Raw genomic sequence first — 23,779 nt, 5'->3', positions numbered from 1 at the left:
AGTCCCTACCTGGGGGTAAGAGAGGGACAGTAACGCTGCTGTAGGTGACAATAGGGAACAGTGTTGGCGTAGACCAGAACATTAGAACATCGAGGGAAGAGGGGTTTCACAAGAGCATGGAGGCTTCAGGTTCTGGTGGGGTATTAGATAGTTTGAAGGGGACCTCCTGAGTTAGAGATAAATCAGGTGAGGAGGATAAGGACAAGTGGGGACCATTTGAGAAGTTTGCTGTGGGAGAGACTGAGGATGAAAGTGGAAGAGGGAGGTTATTTGGCAAAGTGTAACAAGTTCCACGCAGTATGGACTGAGAGAGAGAGGAAGGCCGGGTCGTGGGGTGGAAACGAGGTAGGGATTCACTGGCTTCCAGCTTTAGAAAACAAATGCCTTGTCTCTTAGTCTGGTCTCTTAGTCCCCACCCAAAATAGAAGACCTTTAGTGTCTACGTGCTCCTGCCCTCTCCCTTGACTCCACTCTGAGTGTTCTCACCTGGGCCCCATCCTACTGTCCTTTGGACTGTCATGTGGGGTCAGACTCACCTGGATTCACTGTGTTTCTGAGTACAGGTGGGCAGGCAGGCCATAGGATTCATTATGTCTCAGGACTCACTGGGGCCATTGCAATGAAATGCAGGCTAAAGTGAGGGCAAGAAATCACAGGTTCAGAGCTTGGCTCAGCCACATACTGGTAAATGTGGCTATGTTACAACCTCCATACCTTCACTTTCTTCATTTGCAAATTAATGGTACCAGTAGCAATAGCAGCAGAGTTTAGAAGTGGGACAAAGTGAGATAATATACATGGAAGCAACTGCAACCTAGTTCCAGGCATTTATAAACGTGATTATATACATTCAACAAAAGTATAATCTCCATGACAGCTCATACCAGTCTCTTTCAGTGGAACAGCGCCTGATGCATATTTGGTGCTTAATAATGAATGAGTAAGAGTACACTGGGGCCGGGGGGGGGGGGAATATATTATTTGATACATTCCTAGCTAGATAATGTTTCTGTGCCCCATTCTATTCAAACTCTGTAAATCTTCCCTTGAAATGTTCCCACATTCCATTTATCTTTTAAGTGACATCAGAATTCCTGCTTCCTGATTACATCATTCATTTTTTTCCTATTTACCTCTTTTCAGTTACACTGGCACAATAATAATTACTTGCATTGTTGCCACGTTTGCATTTCATTTTTCTTCTGGCTCCTCTCCATCTTCCTTCCATTCTTGTTCCTTGTCTGGGGGTGGGTCCGTAGGGCCAGGAAAGAATCAGCCCTATTACCCTGGCTTTGACAGGTGCATAGTGTGCGACTGTTAGACGGTTGGGGGATAAAGTCTATTGCTGTGTATATTTCTTTATCCTTTTTTGTTTCCTATCTTTCCTTAGTTATATTGAGATTGACTCGCATATACACATGGCCCATTGTGTGTGAGGTTCAGAGCCTGTAAAATTTCCCTTTGATTTTTTTTGACATGCTTATTTAGTTTTATGAAACAAGGATATAGCATTCTTCTAACCATTAACTTAAAATCTATTTTTTCCCCATTTCGAGGTGCTCAGTCAGGACCCTGAATGACCCACTGTCATTTACCGTTCCATTTTGTTTTTAAGATGCCAGCCTCATCCTCAGAGCAAGCGCATCATTCTTGGCAGCTTTCCTCAGATTCTCACGGCTCCCAGGCAACCCAGCAAGTGGTCTCTGCCTTGAGCACCCATGATGAACGCGGTGTCAGTTACTTTTATGATGTCCAGCTCAGGACTAAAACACAAAATGGGTCTTCTCCCAGCAGCTGCAATAGTCACTCATGTCACCGTGGAAGGCCTTGTCCACATGAGAAACTGAGCTTTTACACTATTCTTTTTTTTTTTTTTTTCCTGAGCTACTGCGCTTGGATTGCCAGGCAGAACCCTTCAACTTAGACCTTTGGGAGGTTTTTGCTGCTTTATGTATAGCTAACACTTCAGGACCATTTGAAGGTATAGTAATTGCACTGGGGTGGATATGATCAGTAACAGGGTTTCAAATCAAAACTATGATCTTATGCTCTGATTCCAATGAGGCTGGTATTTCTTCCCCTCCCAGCACCTTCTCCCTTCCACCCCCAAAAGCGCCACCAACAGGGCTCTGGATTTTGTATACATAAATTCTTTTATATAGCTCTGAATCTCCATGTGCAGAAGGTACACTGAGGTATGCAAGAAGTAGCTTTGACCAGTTATGGACCCATAAGAGAGGAGCATGTATATATATATATATATATATATACACATACCTGTTAAGGAGCTATTTTCTCTAGCTGACCTTCTCAGGCCTTGTCTGGTTGCAAGTCACAAAAACCTAATCAAACTGCCTTAAGCAAAAGAGAATGCAAAAGGTCAGAAGGATTTGAGCTCACATAACTGACAAGTCCAGCTGATATTGCTAATGTGAGGTAGGCTGTACCCAGGTCCTTAAATAGTGACATCGTGAATGTTTTTTTTTTTGTCTCTTGTCCCTACGTCCCCCTCTCTTGGCTGCTACTTGGCAAAGGCTCTCCCCGCACGGAGCCAGAGATAGTCCAAGGCAGTTCAGGCTTACATTCCACCAGTTTAGGCATCAATCAGAAAAAGAATTCTTTTCTAGTAATTCCAGCAAAATTTGTAAGAGAAAGGCTCTCATTATCCCAATCTGGATTTTGTGTTCCTTCTCAAACCAGGGTGCTCTGTCACTCCAGCATGATGCAGAGCTCTGATTGGGCAGGCCTGGGTCACAGGCCCATCTCCAGATCCAGATGTATCAGCCCCCCCCACCCCGACACACACACACACCAATCACGTGGCCCATGAGGAGGGAAGGCTTAGTCCCCCCATGTGAGCATGGGTGCTTTAAAAGAAGCTGATCAGGCCAAACAAGAGATGTCCGCTAGAGGTATATATAGTCTACACTAGGGGAAAGAAAACTGGGAAGGCTGAACAGGGTTTAAGGAAAGACAAATATTCAAGAGGAGTTGGGGAAATTAGTAAAAGCTTCAGAAATAAGTGACGGGGACTCAGGAGATTCATACAGACCAAGAAATTAGTGCTTTTTCGGTGAGTAAAAACAGTTTCCTCATTTATTCATTCAGTCAGACACAGAAGGTATTATCATAGGTTAAATGATGCCCTAATCAGAACCACTGAGTGTTACCTTCCATGGCCACAGGGTCTTTGCAGCTGTGCTTAAGCTCAGGGTCTTGAGATGGGGAGATGATCCTGAATTAGCTGCGTAGACCCAGTGTAATCCCAAGGGTCCTCATAAGCGGAAGGCAGGAGTAGTTAGAGAAGGAGATGTGACCACAGAAGCAGAGATCGGAGTGATGTGCCTTGAAGAGGGTCGAGGCGGCCACTCACCAAGGAACACCGGAAGCTGAAAAAGGCAAGGAAACAGATTCTTCCCTGAAACCTCCGGAAAGAATGAGCCCTGCTGGCGCACTGACTTTAGCCCAGTGAAACTGACTCCGTGCTTCTGGCCTCCCAGAACTATAAGAGAATAGATCTGTGTTGTTCTAAACCACTCGTTTGTGGTCATTTGTCCCAGGGGCAACAGGGAATAATACAGAGGCTTTCAGTGAAGAGAGGTGAGCTGAATCTGGGAATGATCAGGAGTGGGCCAAAGCCAACAAAGGAGAGACGGAGCGCTCCAGCCCAAGACAACAGCCTAGGTGAAGATAAGAATGTCACATGGGAACTGCGGGGTCCACTGCAGGGCCCGTGGCAGAAAAAGCAGGGCCCTGGAGGTTGCGTACCCCATGCCATACAGTTGGGATTTGCTGCCAAAGACCAGGGAAAGCTTTGGAACGGCTTTAAAAGGACAATCGTGTGCTCTGGTTAATGATTAGGAAAGGTCATCCCCTTAAGAAGGATGAGTCAGGTAAACATGAAGAAGGTAAGACACAGGACCAAGAAATCACTTAGGAGATTTTTCCAGCTGTCCCAGGGAGAAATAATGAGAACTGAGCTAGGGTAAATAGTGTGAATGGGAACAGGGCCAGATGCAGGAGCTGCTTTATGAGGCAGACAAGTAGTGGCTGATTAGATATGAGAGCATAAAGAAGAGGACTTGCTGGCTTCTGGTTTCAGTGACCAGGGGAACGACTGACCAAGAAAGAAAATCTAGGAAGAAGAGTTATTTGAGAAGAAGAAAATTCATTCCAGTTACGGTGTGGTGATCTGGTCGTCTAGTAGGTGGCGGTAGTGTCTAGTTGGCTGCTAAAAACAGGTCTGGATCTCAGGAACGATGTCTGGGCCCATCTGGATTGGAAATGACAGTGTTGATGGGCAGCAGCGTCTGCAACTTGGTGGTGCAAGCATGCTGAGAAGTCAGGAGCATCCGGAAGGGTAGACCGGGAGAAAGGTGAGGCAGAACCCTGGGACAGCTTTCCTCCGGTGCAGGCAAAGGAGGAAGCCACAGTGAAGGAGAGAGAGAGAGAATGTCCAGAAGGACAGGAGGAAAACCATGAGGCCACAGCCCAGTCTGGCATTCCTACATACTCAGAGGTCTTACAGAGTTAGGTGAAAGCTTATGGTACACTTCAAAATCATTAAGGCTGAGTCTGGATTGCAAGAAAACTGCAAAAAGTACTGAAAGCCTTGACTAATTGCTGTAATTTTCTGTGCCATCAAGAATTCCCAGAACCACACAGGAGTTTTCTAGGCAGCACTGTGTTCCTATGGGAGGGACCGTGAAACCTTCCATCAAAGCTGTTCTTGTAGAATTGGGTGTACGAGGCTGGTTTCTCTCCTCATCCTTTCATGGATCAGACAAATCATTTTCATTTTGGTTTTGGCTTCACTCCTCTTATTGTTTATTTCTTATTATAAAAGTAATATGTGGTCATCATAAAAAATGAAAATAATGCAGAAGCATAGTAAAATAAAAAGTAATATGCACTCAATCCTGCTGCTCAGAGGTAACCATTATTAACAACTTGGTGCCTTTCTTTCAAATCTTCTTATATAGTTTAAAGTATAATACAGATAACATTTTGTGTTATAAAAATGGGATAATACCATGCATAGAGTTCAACAGCTAGCTCTTTTATTTATCATGGAAATCTTCTGTGCTGGTACAATATAGAGCTACTTCATTCTTTTTAATGGCTGCATAAAAGTGCATGGTATGGATATACCACAATTTATTTAACCATTTCCCAGTGTGCATTTTGATGATTTACTCTCCTTTATTATTGTGAATAATGTATGAAATCTCTTTGCACATAATCTTTTCCCTTAAGCACAGCTGCAAAACCCCTATGGCCATGGAAGGTAACACTCAGAGGTTCCAAAGAGAGATCTGTGGGAGCAGAACTGCTAGGTCAGGTATATCGATATTTAAATTTTTTAAAAAAGATTTTAGGGCGCCTGGCTGGCTCAGTTGGTTGGGCGACTGCCTTCGGCTCGGGTCATGATCCTGGAGTCCCGGGATCGAGTCCCGCATCGGGCTCCCTGCTTGGCGGGGAGACTGCTTCTCCCTCTGACCCTCTCCCCTCTCATGCTCTCTCTCTATCTCATTCTCTCTCTCAAATAAATAAATAAAATCTTTAAAAAAAAAAGATTTTACTTATTTATTTGACAGAAAGAGACAGCGAGAGAGGGAACACAAGCAGGGGGAGTGGGAGAGGGAGAAGCAGGCTCCCCGCTGAGCAGGGAGCCCGATGCGGGGCTCGATCCCAAGACCCTGGGATCATGACCTGAGCCGAAGGCAGCCACTTAACCGACTGAGCCACTCAGGCGCCCCTCGATACTTAAATTTTTGATAGAAGCAGGCAAGTCATACCCCACGAAGTGAAAAATATTGAGACACTGAATAAATATTCATGTTTAATTTTCTTCTAAAGTAATGTGTTTAATGCAGACTTTTGGCTTTTAACATTTCAGCTCCCCTGAGTGCCCGTACCTTTTTGTATTTGTTGATACCTAAAATCTGAGCAGAGGGAGGGATGAGAAGAATGGAGTGAGCCATAGATTGGGTTCTCTGCAGGGTGGGTCTGGCTTCGGTGGAGTGAAGTGGGGGCTTTCAGGACCCCAGGTTCCAGCCTTCTGGAAGCCCTGAGGTGCCTGAGCAGGATATCTTGAAAGAAGCCCGGTGGGAGGGAGGAGACAAGAGGCGGAATTGACTGAATGACCACACTGGGCCAGGACGGGTGGGGCCCTGTGGTTGACGCTTAGGATCTAGCGGGGAAGGCAGACAATAAACAAAACAGAGGAGGGTATCATGTATTTGGGGTACGATACACACTATGAAGAGGAATGAAGCAAGTGAAGGGGACAGTGGCAGGGGGCAGGAGGGCTGTCTCACCTGTAGGGTAAGGCATGGCCTCTCTGAAGATTATCATTTGTGCAGAGACCTGAATGAATGGATGGGTGAACCATGCTCAAGGTCTCGGGGAAACATGTTCTGTGCAGAGGGAATCCAGCTAAATGGAGCTGAATGGAGAATGGGAGGAGGCATGGCTTCAGCATGGCTGGAGTGCATGAGCAGGGGCAGAGTGATGCCACGTGTGTGTTAGGGTTCTCCAGAGAAACAGAACCGATAGGATATACATACATGTACATGTAATACACTTTATATAGAGACAGAAGATACAGAATATATATAATTTACATATTATATAATATAAAATCTGTTATTTTAAGTAAACACTTTATATATATAAAGAAATTTCTTATGAGGCATTGGCTCACATGTTTGTGGAAGCTGAGAAGTCCCCAGGTCTGCAGTCGGCAGGCCAGAGACCCAGAGACAGCTGATGGTGTAAGTTCCAGTCTGAGGGCAGAAGACCGATATCCCAGCTCAGTCAGGCATGTGACGTTCCTTCTTAGTCAGGCTTTTGTTCTGCCCACGCCATCAGCAGATTGTAGGACGCCTACTCCCGTTGGGGAGGGTAGTCTGCTTTCCCCAGTCTACCAATTTAAATTTAATCTCATCTAGGAACACCCAGAAAAATGTTTGACCAAACGTCTGGGCACCCCGTGGCCCAGTCCAGTGGACACATAAAGTTAGCTACCACACTGTGTCTATGAAGTAGGCAGGAGACCAGATCATCTGGGGCGGCACTGCTCAGTATGGTGGCCGGGGCCTCGTGAGCCATTATTGAGAACTCAAAATGTAGCCGGTGCCAGATGTTGGAGTGATACTGAATATGTTGGGTGAAATCAAAAATGTTATTACAATTAGTTTCACTACGATTTTCACTTTTTAAATATTGTTACAAGGAAATTTTAAATGACACAAGCGGCTCATATTGTATTTCTGTTGGCTAGAGCTGGTCTGTAGGACCTCATAGATGTGACAAGGAGTTTACAGTTCATTCTGAGTATCTTGGAAGGGGCTCAGAGGGTTTCGAGATTGAGAATCACTTGCTCTAACTTAGATTTGAAGCAATTCATCTGCTGCTGTGGGAGAATAAGCTGCAAAGGAGCAGGAGTGGGAACAGGAGATCAGGTAGGAGGCTCTAGTGGGGAGGACAAGGAAGTAGTGGCGTTGGGCTCTGCAGGGGCAGCAGAGGGGAGGGAAGTGGTCAGCCCTGGGAGGTACTTAGAGGAGAACCAACAAGCTTTGCTAATGGGCCGAATGGGGGCAGGGAGCAAAGACACAAACCAAGATGACTCCTAGTGTTGGGGCCTGAGCACAGTGAGTGAATGATGGTGCCACTTACCGAGATATGAAAGACTGAGGGTGTGTTAAACTAAATGCCATGAAGCATATTGAGAATAGGAAGAAGAAAAAGCAACGGGGGAGAAATACAAAAGAGAAGGGGTGCCTGGGTGGCTCAGTCAGTTAAGCATCTGCCTGTGGCTCAGGTCATGATCCCAGGGTCCTGGGATCGAGCCCCACATCGGGGTCCCTGCTCAGCAGGGAGCCTGCTTCTCCCTCTGCTTGCCACTCCTCCTGCTTGTGCTCTCTTTCTCTCTCTCTGACAAATAAATAAATAAAATCTTAATAAAAAAAGAAAAAATACAAAAGAGAATTCAGGCTTTAGAAGAGTTCAGTCAACGAGAATAAAGAGTCTGTCGAAAAGCAGTAAAGCAGAGATGGTGACAGGTGTGTGGGGGGACGAGCAGAAGGCCAGTTAATAAGGATGGAGAGGTAGTGAGGCAGGTCCAATGGTGCGGGGGATGTGGGAACCCAGTCAGGCCAGAAAAGGTTGAAAGATGGGGAGGTTGGACCCAAATACCTGCCTCTCTCTCCAAACTCCTGGAATAATCTCTCCCCACCATCATATATACACACGTGCGCATACACATGTATGCACACGTACATATAAATCACCTATAATGGTGTTTTTATATAAAGGGAAAAATTGGTATATTTGAACATATTAAAATTTAAAATCACAGTGCAATGAAATATACTATAAATAAATTTTAGAAAGTGAAAGGCTGGAAAATATAACTTATATAGCAGGCAAAGAAAAGATTAATATCCAGAATAAATGAAGAGTTCTTAATACATCAGGAAGAAAAATAGGCAGAGGATTTAATTAGGCTATTTTCAAACAAAGAAAGGCACATGACCAATAGGAAAAGACTCTAAGTGTCTGGCAAAAATTAAAATGATTGAGACTTCCATGTCAATAGGGGATGGGGCATGCAGAAAGAGTTACCCTCGTGCACTGTTGGCTGGGAGTGTAAATTAGTAGCTCCCTTGTGGAAGACAGTTGGACTGTGTCTAGCGATCCAGCAAAGGAGCAGACTCTTAATCCAACAAAAGCACTTCTATGTATTTTTCCTGAAAAGATACTGGTCCCTGTGTGCAAAGAAACCAGTAGAAGAATGCGTATTGCAGCACGTGTCGCTATTTTAATAGCTATAACTTGCAAACAATCTAAATGTTCATCAATAGGAGGATGGGGAAACGAATTATGGCACATTCATTGACTATTCACATGTGGCATTTTTTAAAAGATCTATAAATACGCTGATAGGAAAAAGATCTTTAAAGATGTGGGTAGGTAAAAAGAAATTGCAATATGTGATATATTTAGCTAACCAAGCGCTGTGTTTGCATATGTGTAGGTAATATTTATAAGTACCTAGAAAGAGGTCTGGAAGAATAACCAGCAAATCACCACCAGCAGTTAGCTCTGGAAGAAGAGTGAGGTCGCAGGCTTTGGGGAGTGGGGCCTGGGATGGGTTCCGTATCTCAGGAGCCATTCCCAAGCTTTACTGTTAAAATGACATGATAAATTGTGCTGAAGTGGAGGCGGGTCTGGGTACGTCCAGGTGTGTGGTATTTCTCTACTCCTCCATCCATGGTCCTGGGCTTCTCCGACGAAGGTGATGTAAAGGTGAGTGTGTGTGGCCGGCATTCATGGGGAAACGGCACTCTGCACCCAGACATAATTTCAGGAGCAGCCCCATGCTGTTCTTAGTTATTGCCTGCACTCAAGTTATCCCACTCTGCTGCGGTCAGCGCCGCCAGCAGGTCCCACGAAGAAGGCCCAGCTGCAGCCGAGAGAGCTCAGAGCCTCTCCAGGTCACCTCAGCCGCCCAGCTGCATGGAAATTCATTAGACGCAGACCATGTCCCCCGTGGCTCGGGTCTCAGGGATGCCAAAGTCATTAGCAGCTGTGTTCGGCTCCAGCTTCCATCTCTGTCTTCTGAAAAAGTGTTGGGGCAGGAAGAGGAGGGCAGGCTGAGTTGGTGGCTGAGGACGGTACAACTTTAATTCCCAGATAGTTTGTCAGAGGCATTCGGGTGCAGTGACCCCCAGAGCCAGGGGTGTTTTTCATCAAATCAGAGGCAGCAGTGTGCTGATTCCCCTGAACGCTACAACGAAATTCCCTTTGCCCTAAATGAGTGTGTCCTCCCTGAAGCACACGGGGTGGTGACCATAGCAACTAATCACCCAAATATTATTTTGTTCCCTTTGCCTTTTGTGAAGCCTCCCTTTCCACAAACAACTTGTGTTACTGTTTCAATTATAACTAGCTCTCTTTCCTTCTTTTTTCTCTTTTTTAAACTCTGTCTAGGATCAAAGAAAGAAGTACAGAAAGATCAAGATGCTAATAAACCTGCTGTTTCATCTCCTAAGAGAACCGTGGCTTCAGCCACCAAGCTTCATTCACCAGGTATTTGAGAAATGTGATCGGTTTCATTTGGGGAGAAGGCTTGGACTTGTAATTTATTTGGCTCACATGTCATTAATGGAGCAGGGCCAGCCCACGTGATATGTGTGATATGTTCCAGAGCTTGAAGTACATACACTGATGTGTCCTGACTCGAGAGATGAAATGAACCAGCTGTTGGCATCATTTTATGTTAAAAAAAAAATGAAATGTTACCGTACTACTTTTAAGTGGTAGAACCTTCTTTGTGTAGGAGTGTCTGCTATTCCGACAGCATGTAGAAATAATTTATAATCGAAAAGCAGACTTTGAAGATCTAAACTCCAGAGATAACAATTTTCTAAAAAGAAGAAAAATAGAAAAGCAACAGATATCAGATACTTGCGATTTTGTGAATGAGGAGAGCATTTATTTACCTTCAGATGTGAATAAACTAGGTAACATCATTTGAGAGTTGAAAATCATTTATATCACGAAAATTCATATTGTAAGGCATGAGCAGAATATTGCATTCTGTTCTCCTTTTGTAGAACAGAATGCAATATAACCTCAGAACATTTTCTTTAAGCACGAAAATTGTAGCAATAATAGCAGCTACTCTTTGAGTCCTTACTGTATCCCAGGATACCGGGTACTGTTCTAAGCTCTTTAAATGTATTAATTTATTTAATGCCTGCAAGGACTGAGACAGGCACCATTATTGCCTCTCCCTTTACATGTGAGGAAATCGAGGTACAGAGATTTTCATTAGTCAAGTCACAGGAAATAAGTAGTAGAGTCTCAGTTTGATCCCAGCCACTCTGAACCCTACAACTGCATTCTTAGTCACTACCTCTGTTAACCAGAAAGCTTGGAGAGTAGAGAATTTATTAATATTTCTGGTTAATTGAAAACGTACAGGAAAGAAGCCCGAGCCACATGTGAGAGGGTCAGGAGACAAAACAGCGTGCCTGAATAGGGTGGGAGGTCGGAGGGGAGGACCCTGTAATAAATCTGGAATTTCCGAAGGGCCACACCCTCACTGGATGAATTAGGAAGAAAAAGAAAACTCACCCCATAGGATGAGGCTAGCCTTTCATCTTTGGCTCTGAGAGAAGATCGGGAAGAGAGACACGTTCTCTTTTAAGGATTCCTCACCCACGATCCGCCCTGCCTCAATTTAAGAGCCAGAAAACATGCTGCCTCTGTGGTCTGAAAATTCAGTTATCATGCTGTAGAACTTGTGTGCACATAGCAGAATAAAATGTAACATCATTACACACTCAAGGAAATAAGCCACCATGAGTAAGGTCCTTCTATTCCGGGGAGAGAGTAAAGGTATTGTGTAATTTTACACTTTGTTAAGTCAAACTATATGTGTTAAATTTTCTAGGATAATCAATAAAATAGAGTATATAGTTTTGAAGCAGTAGAGGGGAAAAGGTTTGAATGAGGGGTAAAAAAAATATTTCAGTCAATGATAGTGAAGGCAAAAAGGGGAGAAAGGAGAAAGAAAAAAAGAGAGAAGAATGAAAGGAAGGGAGGGAGGGAGAGGGGAGAAATTGAAAGAATAGAATAGGGGCGCCTGGGTGGCTCAGTCATTGAGTGTCTGCCTTCGGCTCGGGTCATGATCTCAGGGTCCTGGGATCGAGCCCCGCATCGGGCTCCCTGCCCGGTGGGGAGCCTGCTTCTCCCTCTCCCACTCCCCCTGCTTGTGTTCCCTCTCCTTCTCTCTCTGTCAGAAAATAAATAAAAATTTTTTTAAAATAAAGATTAAAAAAAAGAAAGAATAGAATAAGATCTTAGAAATGAGTTTAGAGATGTCATAATGAATGTACATGAACTAAATTCTCTAGACTAAATCAAGATTTAGATTACCAGTCTGGATTCACTTATTGAACAGTCAAAAAGTATTTATTAAATGCATGTTATACGCTGTGAAATCTAGCTTTAGACTGCTTACAAAGTACACACCTAAGATATGAGAATACTAAAAGGTTCAACATGAAAGGAAATATTTATACCAAGTAAATACGAAACAAGGGGAAGTTTGCAGTGTTACAGTTTTAAAGCATCTTTCTCGTGGTATAATTAATAAATATGAAACCACACATTTGTAAAGCATACAATTTGGTACATTTTGACATGTATACCCATGAGAGACCATCACCACAATCCAGCCAGCAAACATATCTGTCCTCCCGAAGGTATCCTGGTGCCTCTATGTAATTCTACCCCCCTACCCCTCTGCACTCCCCAACAGCCCCTCCATTCTATCTGTATAGATTAGTTTACATTTTCTAAAATGTTCTATAAATGGGATCATGTAGTATGTACTCTACTTTTCTCTGGCTTCTTTTATTCAGCATGATTACTTTGAATAGTCCATTCCTTTTTATTGGTGAATAAAATTTCAGCGTGCTGATACCACAATTTATCCATTGACCCATCAATGTACCTTTGGGCTTCTACCCCAAGGCTTTGTCTATTGTAAATAAAGCTGCTCTGCATGTTTGTACAAGTCTTGATATGGACATCTGCTTTCGTTTCTCTTGGTAAATATCTAGGAGAGGAAAGCCTGAGTCATATGGTAGTTATTTGTTTAACCTTTTAAAAATGTTAGAAGGTTTTCCAAACTGTTTTCCAAGATGGTTGTACCATTTTATATCCCCAACAGTAGTGTGTGAGAGATCTAGTTCCTCCACATTTTTGCCAATACTTGGTATGGCCAGTCTTTTTAATTAAAGACATTGTAATAGGTATAAAGTGGTATCTGGGGTTTTAACTAGCATTTTCCTAATAACTAATGATGTTATGATGTTGAACATCTTTTTATGTTTATTTGACATCTGTATATGTTCTTTGATAAAATATCTACTCAAGGGGCTCCTGGGTGGCTCAGTTGGTCAAGTGTGTCCGACTTGATTTCAGCTCAGGTCATGAGCTCAGGGTTGTGAGATCGAGCCCTGCATTGGGCTCTGCACTGGGCATGGATCCTGCTTAGGATTCTCTCTCTCCCTCTCCCTCAAAAGCCCCTCCCATCCTAGTCTCTTAAAAAAAATACCTATTCAAATATTTTGCCATTTTTAATTGGGCTTTTTTCCCATCTTATTGAATGTTGAGAGTTTTTATGTATCTTGGATACAGTTTTTTTCAGCTATGTGCTTTGCAATCTCCCCCCCGCACCACAATCTGTGGCTTGTTTTGCCTTCTCCTAGCAGTGCTTTTGAAGAGTACACATTCTTAACTTTCCTGAAGTCCAATTCATATTTTTTTCTTTTATAGACCATGTTTTTGAGGTTATCTAAAAAATCTTTGTATCACCCTAGATCACAAAGATTTTCTTCTATATTTCTTAAATCTTTAATAAAAGATTTAAAGTTGCGGTGCCTGGGTGGCTCAGTCAGTTAAGCATTTGCCTTTGGCTCAGGTCATGATCTCTGGGTCCTGGGATCGAGCCCCACATCAGGCTCCCTGCTCAGCGGGGAGTCTGCTTCTCCCTCTCCCTCTGTGATCTCTCTTGCTCTCACTCTCTCTCTCATAAATAAAATATGTGTGTGTGTGTGTGTGTGTGTGTGTATAATAAAAGATTTAAAGTTATAGGCTTTATATTTAAATCTGTGATCCATTTCAGTTAATTTTTGTACACCGTGTGAGGTGTGGCTTGAATTTCTTTTGTTTTTGCAAAGTAACATGCAACTCATTTCTATTCCGATCTTTATGATTTCTTTTACTCTGCTTATACTGTATTTAACTGATATCAGCTAAACTTATACTGGGTTTAGCTGATACCATTGGTTTGAAATCTTTCTTCTTTTCTAATGTGTGTGTTTAGTACACATTTTAGAAATAAATTTCCCTTTATTTGCTCCTTTAGCTATAGTCCACAAATTTTGATATATTGGGTTTCATTTTCATTGGATTCAAACTGTTTTCAATTTTCCTTGTATTATTTCTTCTTCACTCATGATTATTTCTAATTGTGTTTGCAGATATCTGGGACTTTGTAGAGACATTTCTGATTTTATTTCTAATTTAATTCCATTGTGGTTAGAGAACATATTTTGGATGACTTGAATCCTTTTAAATTTATTGAGATATGTTTTATGAGTCACAACAAGGTCTGTCTTGGTAAATGATTCATACATACTTAAGAAAAGTGTCTATTTTGCTGTATCTGTGTGAAGCATTCTATAAATGCCATGGGTCAGGTTGGCCAATGGCATAGCTCAAGTATTCTATATCCTTACTGATTTTCTGTCTACAGGTTCTATTCATAATTGAAAGAAAACTGTTGAAATCTCAGAGTGTAACTGTGGACTTGTCTGTTTCTCCTTTTGGTTCTATCATTATCTGCTTCCTGTGTTCTGAAGCTCCACTATTAGGTACATAAACATTTAGGATTGTTTATCATTTTGATGAATTGCCCACTTTATCATTAGGAAATGACCCTCTTTATTCCTGGTAATATTCTTTTCCCTGAAATCTACTTTATTCAGTATTAGTTGTGCACTCCAGTTTTCCATTAGTTCAGCATGGCATACCTCCTTCCATACTTCTCCTTTTCATCTGTTTGTTTCTTTATATTTATGGTGGTTTCTTACAGGCAGCACATAATTGGCTCTTGCATTTTTCTCCAATCTGAATGCTCTGCCTTTGATGTACATATGTTATTGATTTGATTGGGATGAAGTCTACGACCTTCCTGTTATTTTCTATCCAACACACATGTTCTTTTTTTTATTTCCCTATTTTACTGCCTTCTTTTATATTAACTGAATATTTATTATGATTCCATTTGTTCCCTTAGCTATACTGATATGTTAGCTATCTGTATCTTATTGGGTTATTTTAGTGGTTGCTTTAGGGTTCATAGTTTCTATCTTTAACTTTTCATATTCTGACTTGAAGCGATATTATATCATTTCACATATAGTACAGTTGACTCTTGAACAACATGGCTTGAACTGAGTGGGTTCCCTTATATGTGGATTTTTTTCAGTAAATACAATACAGTACTGAAAATAAATTTTCTCTTTCTTGTCATTTTCTTAATTACATTTTCTTTCCTCCAGTTTACTTTATTGTAAGAATATAGCATCTAATACATATAACATACAAAACATGTGTTAATCAGTTGACTGTGTTATCAGGAAGGCTCCAGTCAACAGTAGGCTATTAGTAGTTAAGTTTTGTGGGAGTCAAAAGTTATATGTGGATTTTTGACTGCATGTGGGATTGTTGCCCCTAATCCCCATGTCGTTCAAGGGTCAACTGTGTAAGAATCCTCCAAGTGTATGCTTCCGTCTCTCTCCTTCTAGCATTTGTGCTGTTATCAAACACTTCCCTTCCATATGTATCATAAATCTATACTACCTTGTAGATTACCAATGCTGTTTTCTTTCAAGGAGCTTTATTTTATTATTATTTTTTTATTTTATTCAAAGAGATTTAAATAAGAAAAAGGTCTTTTACCAATATCCCTGATGAACATGGATGCAAAAATTCTCAACAAGATACTAGCTAATTGGATCCAACATTACATTAAAAGGATTATTCACCATGACCAACTGGGATTTTTTTCTGGGCTGCAAGGGTGGTTCAATATCCACGAATCAATCAGCATTATATAGTACATTAATAAAAGGAAGGATAAGAACCAGATCATCCTCTCAGTAAATGTAGAAAAAACATTTGATAAAATACAGCATCCTCAACATAATAAAAACAGTAGAGGTAGAGGGAACATACCTCAACATAATAAAGAACATATATTAAAGACCCACAGCTAATGTCATCCTCAATGGGGAAAAACTGAGAGCTTTTCCTCTAAGGTCAGAAACATGACAGGGATGTCTACTCTTACCACTGCTGTTCAGCATAGTAATGGAAGTCCTAGCCTCAGCAATCAGACAACAAAAAGAAATAAAAGGCATCCAAATCAGCAAAGAAGAAGTCAAACTCTCACTCTTCACAGATGATATGATACTCGATGTAGAAAACCCAAAAGATTCTACCAAAAAATTGCTAGAATTGATACAAGAATTCAGCAAAGTCGCAGGATATAAAGCCAACACACAGAAGTCTGTTGCATTTCTATATATCAATAATGAAGCAGCAGAAAGAGAAATCAAGGAATTGATCCCATTTACAAGATACCTAGGAATAAGCCTAACCAAGAGTTAAAAGATCTATACTCTGAAAACTACTGAACACTTATGAAAGAAATTGAGGAAGGCACAAAGAAATGGGAAAACATCCCATGCTCATGGACTGGAAGAACAAATATTGTTAAAATGTCTATACTACCCAAAGAAGTCTACACATTCAATGCAGTTCCCATCAAAATATCACCAGAATTTTTCACAGAGCTGAAGCAAACAATTCTAAAATTTGTATGGAACCAGAAAAGACCACAAATATCCAAAGTAGTGTTGAAAAAGAAAACCAAAGCTGGAGGCATCACAATTCTGGATTTCGAGCTGTATTACAAAGCTATAATCATTAAGACAGCATGGTACTGACACAAAAACAGACACATAGATCAATGGAACAGAATAGAGAGCCCAGAAATGGACCCTCAACTCTACGGTCAACTAATCTTCGAAAAAGCAGGAAAGAATATCCAATGGAAAAAAAGACAGTTTCTTCAACAAATGATGTTGGGAAAATTGGACAGCAACATGCAGAAGAATGAAACTGGACCACTTTCTTACACCATACACAAAAATAAATTCAAAATGGATGAAAGACCTAAATATGAGATAGGAATCCATCAAAATCCTAGAGGAGAACACAGGCAGCAACATCTTTAGCCTCAGCCACAACAACTTCTTACTAGACATGTCACTGGAGGCAAGGGAAACAAAAGCAGAAATGAATTGTTGGGACTTCCTCAAGATAAAAAGCTTCTGCACAGCAAAAGAAACAATCAACAAAACTAAAAGGCAACCTACCAAATGGGAGAAGATACTTGCAAATGACATATCAGACAAAGGGCTAATATCCAAAAATCTATAAAGGACTCATCAAAATCAACACCCAAAAACCAAAAAATTCAGTCAAGAAAGAGGTAGAAGACATGAACAGACATTTTTCCAAAGAAGACATACAAATGGCTAGGAGGCACATGAAAAAATGCTCAACATCACTCATCAGCAGGGAAATACAAATCAAAACCACAATGAGATACCACCTCACACCAGTCAGAATGGCTAAAATTAACAACTCAGGAAACAACAGATGTTGGTGAGGATGAGGAGAAAGGGGAACCCTCTTACACTGTTGGTGGGAATGAAAACTGGTGCAGCCACTCTGGAAAACAGTATGGAGGTTCCTCAAAAAGTTAAAAATAGAGCTATCCTATGACCCAGCAATTGCACTACTAGGTGTTTATCCAAAGAATACAAAAATAGTGATTTGAAGAGGTACACGCATCCCAATGTTTATAGCAGTGATTACCCCAATAGCCAAAATATGGAAAGAGCCCAGATGTCCATCAGTGGATGAATGGATAAAGAGGATGTGGTGTATATATATATATATATATATACACACAATGGAATATTATTCAGCCGTCAAAAAGAATGAAATCTTGCCATTTGCAACGACATGGGTAGAACAAGAATGTATTGTGCTAAGCGAAATAAGTCAGGAAAAGGCAAATACTATATGATTTCACTTATATGCAGAATTTGAGAAACAAAACAGATGAATATAGGGGAAGGGAAGGGAAAAAACAGAGAGGGAGGCAAACCATAAGAGACTCTTTTAAAAAAAAAGATCTTATTTGTATGAGAGCGAGAGAGCATGAGCAGGAGGAGGGGCAGAGGGGAGGGAGAGAGATAAGCAGACTCCCCACTCAAAGGAGAGCCCAACTCTGGGCTTGATCCCAGGACCCTGAGATCATGACCTGGGCTGAAGCTTAACTGACTGAGCCACCCAGGCGCCCCAGAGACTCTTAACTACAGGGAACACACTGAGGGTTGCTGGAGGGGAAATGGATGGGAGGATGGGGTAATTGGTGATGGGCATTGAGGAGGGCACTTGATGTAATGATCACTGGGTGTTATATGCAACTAATGAATCACTAAATTCTACCCCTGAAACTAATAATAACACGGTATGTTAACTAACTTGAATTTAAATAAAATAAAAATAAAAGAATCATAACTAAATTTCAAAAGTACAAAAAATTGTGTCTGAGTTAACTAGTAACTTTAATAAACCATTGATATTTTAAAAAAGCTAGTTATCAAGTTAAAAAAGACTTAATATTTATCAAAAACAGAAATAGTAGAGATTATTTAACCATGATACACTACTTATAGGAATTAATAGCTGAGATATGAAAAAACAAATATTCCAGAAAAAAAAAACAGTTTTAAAAATTTGTTAAGCAACACTTAGGTCAAGTTAAAAGCAAATAAAAAATATCAGACTATCCGGAAAAAATAAAAAGTGAAATTCGATGTAGCTAAATAAAGTTTAAATTTTAAATATAAAAACAGAACAACAACAACAAAAAAAAAAACAAAAGTATCTCAAAGGGAAACAGAGATTAACATACATATTAAGTTTATATTACTAATTTATTTTACTTATTCATTTAAGTAAGATTCGTTTTATTTAATAAATTTTCATCTGCGGAAATTCAAAAAAAAAAAGAAAAAGAAAAGTCTTTTAGATTTACTCACTTAGTTCTCATTTCTAGTGCTTTTTGTTCCTTTATGCAGATCCAGATTCCATCTGGAATTTTGTTCCTTTATGCAGAACCAGATTTCCATCTGGTATCATTTTTCTTCTACGTAAAAGATTTTCTTTGACTTTCTTGGTGGTGGAGGTTTTCTGGTGGTAGAATCTTTCTGTTTTTGTTTATTACTTTCATTTCTCAAAAATACTGTCACTTTGTTCAGAATTCAGGTTGACCTTTTTTTTCCCCTGAAGTATTTAAAGATGTTCTACTGTCTTTTTGTTTGAATGGTTTCCAGTGAAAGCAGACTGCTATCCTTATCTTCATTTCTTTGTACATAATATATCTTTTCCTACTCTGGCTGTTTTAAAGCTGTTCTCTTTATCACTGGTTTTGAGCAATGTGATTACACTATACCTTGGTATCTTTTTTTTCGTGGTTTTGTGCTTGAGGTTTGTTGTGATTCTTAGATCTGTGGATATACAGTTTTCATAAAATTTGAAAATTGCTGCCCATCATTTCTTCAGAAATGTTCAGGTCTAACCCCTCCTCTTCAGGGACTCCAATTGTACAAACTTTAGGCCACTTGATGTTGACCACAGCTTCTGTCCAAACATAACACTGTTCATTTCTTCTTCTTTTTTTAAGATTTTATTTATTTATTTATTTGAGAGCAAGAGAGACCTAGAGAAAGAGATAGAGCACAAGCTAGGGGGAGGGGTAGAGAGAGAGAGGGAGAAGCTGACTCCCCGCTGAGCAGGGAGCCCAATGCGTACTTGATCCCAGGACCCTGGGATCATTACCCGAGCCGAAGGCAGACGCTTAACCCACTGAGCCACCCAGGCGCCCCCAACACTGTTTATTTCTTTCAGTCATTTTTCTCTGTTTCATTTTGGGTAGTCTCTCTTATGGTATGTTTGCTAATTTTCCTTTCCTTTTTCTTTTTGAAAATAATAACACCTGTTTGTTTGTTCTACTGGTCACAGTTCTATAGGTTAGACACCCAGGTGTGGTGTAAGTGGGTTCTCTGTTCAGAGTATCATGAGGCTGATATCATGATGTCAGCTGGGCTAAGTTCTTGACTGGAGGAGGCTCTAGAGAAAAAATCCACTTTGAAATGCATTCAGGTTATTGATCGAACCAGTTCATTGTGGTTGTAGGACTGAGGTATCTGTTTACTTGCTGGCTGTCAGTTAGGGACCACTTTCAGCTCATGGGCCCCCTGACAGCTACTACTCTACTTTCTGTTTTATGGATGTGTTTATTCTAGACATTTCATATACATTGAACCATACAGTATGTAGCCTTTTATACTGGTTTCTTTGACATTGCATAATGTTTTTGAAGTTCATTCATGTCAAAGCATGAATCGGTATTTTATTCCTGGTTTCAGCTGAATAATATTCCATTACACGGATATATCACATTTGGTTTACTTTCATCAGTTGATGGACATTTGAGTTGTGGTCAGTTTGGGGCTACTATGAGTAATGCTGCTCTGAACATTCATGTTAAAATCTTCCCTTATGTCATGTCTGAATCTACTCTTAATCCCAATCCCATTCTGTATATTTTTCATCTTAGACATTGGAGTTTTCAATTTCTAGAATTTTTATTTAGGCCCTTTTTTTTTTTTTTAAATCCTGCTTTGTTTCTACTTGACATATTCAGTCGTTCTGCTAGCTTCATGAACATATGGAATGTAGTTACAAATAACTGTTAATCATCTGTGTCATTTCTTGTGGGCCTCAAATGATTGCATCTCTCCTTGTTATGGGTTATATATCCCTGTTTATTTGCGTGCCTGAGAATTCTTTTAGATGCCAGACATTCTAAATTTTTCCTTGTTGGCTAGTGGATTTTTTTTATTCCTGTGCATAGTCTATGTTACTCAGAAAGAGTTTGGTTATTTTGGGTCTTGCTTGTCAGGTTTGTTAGGCAGGTCCCAACTAGGGATCAGACCAGAGTGAATTTTACCATACTACCAAGTCAAGACCCTTCTGGGTGTTCTGTCCATTGCCTCATGAATTATGAGGTGTTCCACTCTGGCTGATGAGAACAGGAGGAGATTCTGAACCTCTGTGAACTAAACAGGAATTATTCCCTGTAGTCCTTTGTGGAATTTTTCCCCCCTGGCCTTGGATACTCTCCTCTCAGGCATGCACTTGTCCAAAACCTCAAGGGGACCCTCTGCACGTGTCCAGAGTGCTCTCTCGATGGAGTGATATTCTCCCTGCTAATCTGCCTTGTAACCTCTGAGCCCTCAGCTCCCTGAGCCCTCATCTCCATTTTTCTCAATTTGGGGAAACCACCAGGTCCCAGCCTCATGCCACAGCCTGCAAAGTCACTTCAGGAAATTGGCTGATCACTTACTTTGCTTTCCAGCTCGGGGATCCCTGTGCTTCATCACCTAATGTTGATACCTTGAAAACCATTGTCTTATATATTTTGACTGAGTTTTTTTTGGGTTAGTTTCAGATCAGAGGGTATGTCTGATCCTTCTCACTCCATCTTGGCCAAAAGCGGTTCTGTTTTTTTAATATAAAATTTTAGCAATTGTTATAATACTATTAAACCATGATTTTTCACCCTTGGAAAAAAGTTCAGATTTACCATGATACCTGTACTTCTTATAAATAATAAGAAATGTCCTGAAGATGAGAATATTTTTATGTCAATATTTATTTTACCCAGAGAGTGGAGTATAGTGACACATTTTTCATAGTTGGCTTTGGAAACCCTAATTATAACTTTCTGGGGTTTTTTGTCCATTTATACATCAATATAGAAAAGAATCTACTCCTTCCTTGGAATAGGAAATGTAAACCTCTCCTTTCTAGAGCGTAGCAGGTTCATACCCAGTTTAGTCATTCCTGCCCTCACCCGTGCTCAGGACTGCCTGGAAGGAAATTTCCTACCCTCACTCCATTTGCTGCTCACCTTCCCCACCACTAGCCAACCTCAGGCAAACAAGTGCCAGGACTAAATAGGAAAATAGTGTGCTACTTGGCAGAATTTTCTGGAATAAATTTAGATCCGTTTAAGAAAAATAAAGCCTGTCCCAGACCACGAAGAACTGGGCACCTGTGCTACCTAGGGGGTCCTGCTGGTGCCAGTCTGCAAGAATCAGATTTCCTTTCGGATCTGCTAGGACATTGGCCAAACTCATGAAGTGCTTTTCCTTAAGCCAGAAGGCTATCTGTCTAAGTTGTGTCCTACCATTCGTATTTAGAAGGGTTAAGGTCATGGGCCTTCTCAGATGTTGTAAATATGCAGATTCCAATGCTGCCCTGTTTGTTTATCATGTCAGTTAAGCTTCCAGCTTTAAGATTAAACCACATTTTTCCATCCATTAGAATCCTCTAGATAGGGTGGCTGCTGATGAATTTTTAATACTCTCTTTCCATTTTCAAGGGCTGCGTTCTCCCCAGTGCTCTGCCTTTGCACGCAAACAGCTTGCATTCACCTTTGTGAGAATATAAGGTCACTGGCTTTTTCCTCTGAGCTGCCTGTTGTCTCTGGGATCATCACAAATTCTGTCTGCCTCTAATCAGAGTTATGCAGCCAGTAGGATGGCTGAAGAGGAGTTGGGATTGGGGTGAGATTGAGATAATGGGAGGATGTTCTGGATTTAGAGTATGCCCCGAACCTGTGAGATCTGTCAGAGATGCTGTAGAGCAGGCCAGCAGTGTGCTGAAGTGGGAAGAGCCCTGGGCAAGGAGTTAGAAATGTGAAATCCAGACTGGGCTGGGCCCCCTCGGACCACAGATGGCCTCAGGTCAAGGATAGGGCTTCATTCCTGTGCACTTCCTTCTGGAGCTTGCACAGGTCATTCACAGAGTAGGTGCTCGATAAAAGCTGTCAAATATTTTGCTTCCCCACAAAACACAGGACATGAAGTGTGCATATGAAATCAGCTCTCGTCCATAGGTCATGGCAAGACACTGGTCTAGGTGTTTCTGTTCATATATTTCATATGAAAGAGTTGCTGTGGGGATAAACCTCATTAACTGGAAGATTACAAGGATTAGTCAGTAAAAAACTGGTTATTTCTAACCTTTTTCGCTTCATTTAAAGACTCCAAAGCCATCAATAAGCCTTACTCGGAAGGTTTTTATTCATTAAATCAGCTTCCTCATTCAACTGAGTGGAAATCAGAAGACTATTATAGGAGACCAATTTTTGGGAAAGAGACCAAACACCTGGGAGTAGGCTCTGTCTGACTGTAGAGAGAGGTCAGTGGCATGCCTGCCTGCTTTGAATCTTCGACTGCCCCGGAAATAATATAAATACTGCAAGGAACAGGGAAGGAGATGGTAACAAAACCTTCCAGCACCTGGAAGTGTCCTCAGGTGACATGGCATACCCCTCATTTAAAGCATTTCTCTGGCTCTTCCAGAGAAGCATGGGTGTAGGAGGTCAGAAGTCAGTCACTGTCAGCAAGCCTCTTCCCAGTGCCAACCACGTGCTCCATGAACTCCATGTGATCACTGCCCTCTGCAAGTTTTCCATCATGTTCCCTTAACACCTTTCTTCCCAAGCCGATTGGCATCTTAGCTCCATTATGTGCTGGCTTTTAGGAGAAGACCATAGAAACAAACAAAACTCTCCTTAATTTTTAGTGAAACAGGTGAAGCTAGCTGTGTGTCAGTCATTTTTCTTTCAACATAAGCTCCATCTGTCTCCAAGATGGTAGATGAGTCCATGTATGTCCTCACATACTGTACTGGGAATGGTGTGACATGTGGGTGGACAGGAAAGTAAGTGACAGAACAATACTTCAGGGAGTTAACTATAGAAGTACTTAACAAACATGACAGCACAAGAAAGAATACTGGTTTTGATGAGGCCCCAAAATATGCTGCTGACGGTAAAATGATTATTGGTCCTATGCAGAGTTCTAGCTGATCTATTCAGAAAATGGCAGGACCCTTTTCAGCTAAAGCAATAGACAACCCCACAACCAACCTGTGTCTCTGGGTTTCCTTTCAATAAGCCTTATCGCTGGGGCCTGAG

At 41.1% G+C, this 23,779-nt stretch overlaps 1 protein-coding gene across 7 annotated transcripts in view; it reads left to right on the top strand.

Annotated features, from left to right (window-relative positions):
- MTUS2 (microtubule associated scaffold protein 2) overlaps positions 1–23,779 on the top strand; it is a 594,294-nt gene that overhangs the window by 435,215 nt on the left and 135,300 nt on the right. For all 7 annotated transcript variants that reach the window (XM_027590976.2, XM_027590979.2, XM_027590973.2 and 4 more), the window contains one exon: positions 9,997–10,095. In XM_027590976.2, coding sequence (XP_027446777.1) covers positions 9,997–10,095 — 99 coding nt within the window. The remainder of the gene's footprint in view (positions 1–9,996; positions 10,096–23,779) is intronic.

Source organism: Zalophus californianus, chromosome 3 (genome assembly GCF_009762305.2).
Source record: "Zalophus californianus isolate mZalCal1 chromosome 3, mZalCal1.pri.v2, whole genome shotgun sequence".
Classification (NCBI taxonomy): Eukaryota; Metazoa; Chordata; class Mammalia; order Carnivora; family Otariidae; genus Zalophus; species Zalophus californianus.
This window is presented reverse-complemented; position numbering and strand designations above follow the sequence as displayed.